We start from the raw sequence: 2160 nt of genomic DNA, 5'->3' as shown, positions 1-2160 counted from the left end.
GAACATAAATCATGACACATAGCTTTTTTTTTTTTTTTTTTTTATAACAGCAAGTACTATATAAAAACCTAGCGTGGCGCTAGGAACGACCACAATCTGTACGTGGAAGGAACAATCCAACTACCCCATTTCAAAGGAACAAACTTCTTAATTGTACTTTGGCCACTGATAAGCAACTGACTTATCAATGACAGTGGCATTTATATTCCAATTTTTGCTGTCAAAAGCAATTACTTGGTTTCTCACTTTCCAAATGACCTATATATATATATATATATATATATATATATATATATATATATATATATATATATATATATATATATATATATATGAGCCTTGGCAATGACCCTCAGAGCTACCCCTCCCACCACCAGTGCCATTGCTGATCTATATTGTTACCTGATGGAAACTCCCTCCACCATGCACACAGCTTCTCTCTAACCTCCTTATTCGTGGAACATTCAATAAAAAGATGAAAGGTAGTTTCGTTTTTTGAGTTGCAAATGGGACACAAAGTCGATTGCAATGGGATACCCCTCTTCAATAGATTTATGCGGGTGGGAATCGTATCCAAGGACATCCTCGGGAGAAAAATGTCAGTGGGGGCACATGTGATGTAGTTTAATAAATAATTAAATTAAATAGTTCAACCAGTAACTAGAAAATATCAGCTAAAAAAATAATAAATAAATAAAAACTATTTAATATAATAAAATGACTAATATTATACCAATGTTTCATATAGTAACAAATATTTTTTTTTTAAATATATATATTGCAAGATAACATACTCCCTAAGCTACGTACTAATTCAAACGAGGTATTATTAACGATGGGTACTTCCCGAGTACATCATATGCAAACTGTACAACGTTAACACAAACCACAAAAAGAAACACAAAACAAAGCAAGACTGCTAAAAACGCCAAACAGAAACATATTATTAAGCATGCATCCATTCCACACTACAACCTCCTATACATGCATGCAAATCCATCAAAGGTAGGTGCCGCCGGTGCCTGTGTGGTGGCCGGTAACACCGGTGGTTCCCCCCGCCTGTCTCTGTGCAGCGTTGTGCTCACGAGCCGCCTCCTTCTCATACTCAGCTTCGTGCTTCTTCTCCTCCTTCTTCTCCCTAGCCATCTCCTTCTGCATCGGGTCATGAGCAGTCATCTTCTCCCCCTATTAATTCCGAAGAAAAAAAAAAACAAACAAACAAACTATGAGATGCTAAATGGTAATCATCAGAAATCATACGCGAAATTAACAGAAGAACCAATAATGGAAACCTTCTCTTGAAGGGTGGCTTTGGTCTTTTCCATTCCAGCTTTGGCGGAGGCGGCCATGTTCGCCGCCGACTCCTTGACGGATGATCCTGTATTCTTGCCTGTCTGCATTTTGTTTCACAGTGAGAAAGTTTGTATGATCTTCTTTTAGTTGGATGGTAGATTGAACCGAAGAAGATTGGGATATGCCTTAAATAGATTTGCACAAGTTACGTCGATCGATGACACGTAGAGAAACCGTGCTATGTGTGTTTGGGATATTGTGCCACAGCGTGTCGGTGTGACACGTATCACAATGGGAACAGATGGTTGCTATCCTAAAATGCTAGATCATGGAGTAATTACTAAAAAAAGATGAATGATCATCTTGAAAAAGAAACTATGACCGAACAATATTCATTTTTTATAAAATAGATTTGTAAGATATTTTTTTTTGTTGGCAAGAGAGTTCTTAAAATGATTTTTATAAAACACAAATTAAAAAAAAAAAATATGGTTTTCAAAAAAAAAATTAGCCTTAACTTTTTAGGTCATTAAAGTTGATTCACGTGGTTTCAAAAAAAATTTATGGTTGTTCTTTTTGGCTAACTCCGTCATATTGGAGACGTTAACTCTTCTCACATGCTTTGTATGTGAGGGTATTTTCATCAATTCAATTGAGCTTCCTCATTTAATGTTAGTGATCATTTCGTCTTGATGCATGTATTTCCATTTCCCTCTCCATCTTATCAACCTCATCATTTTCCTATGAAACCCACATTTTCCTTCGTCCTCCAAATTTCCGATTAACAGAGCAAGTTCAAGCATCTTAGGGTTTCAAGTAAACAAAGGATAATGGTACTCTGTGTTTAGAAATTAGAATATTCATGGA

At 36.0% G+C, this 2160-nt stretch overlaps 1 protein-coding gene across 1 annotated transcript; it reads right to left on the bottom strand.

The window, feature by feature from the left end:
* Window positions 1-738: 738 nt before the first annotated feature.
* On the bottom strand, window positions 739-1445 carry LOC145073942 (11 kDa late embryogenesis abundant protein-like). Its single transcript, XM_079020408.1, has 2 exons — window positions 1293-1445; window positions 739-1185 (listed from the first exon to the last, which is right to left on the bottom strand). The coding sequence occupies exons 1-2, from the start codon at window positions 1398-1400 to the stop codon at window positions 1000-1002; spliced, it is 294 nt and encodes a 97-aa protein (XP_078876534.1). The 5' UTR covers window positions 1401-1445; the 3' UTR covers window positions 739-999.
* Between the last annotated feature and the right edge of the window lie 715 nt (window positions 1446-2160).

The sequence above is a fragment of the Lactuca serriola genome, chromosome 9 (assembly GCF_051521515.1).
Source record: "Lactuca serriola cultivar US96UC23 chromosome 9, Lser_US96UC23_V15, whole genome shotgun sequence".
Taxonomy (NCBI): Eukaryota; Viridiplantae; Streptophyta; class Magnoliopsida; order Asterales; family Asteraceae; genus Lactuca; species Lactuca serriola.
This window is presented reverse-complemented; position numbering and strand designations above follow the sequence as displayed.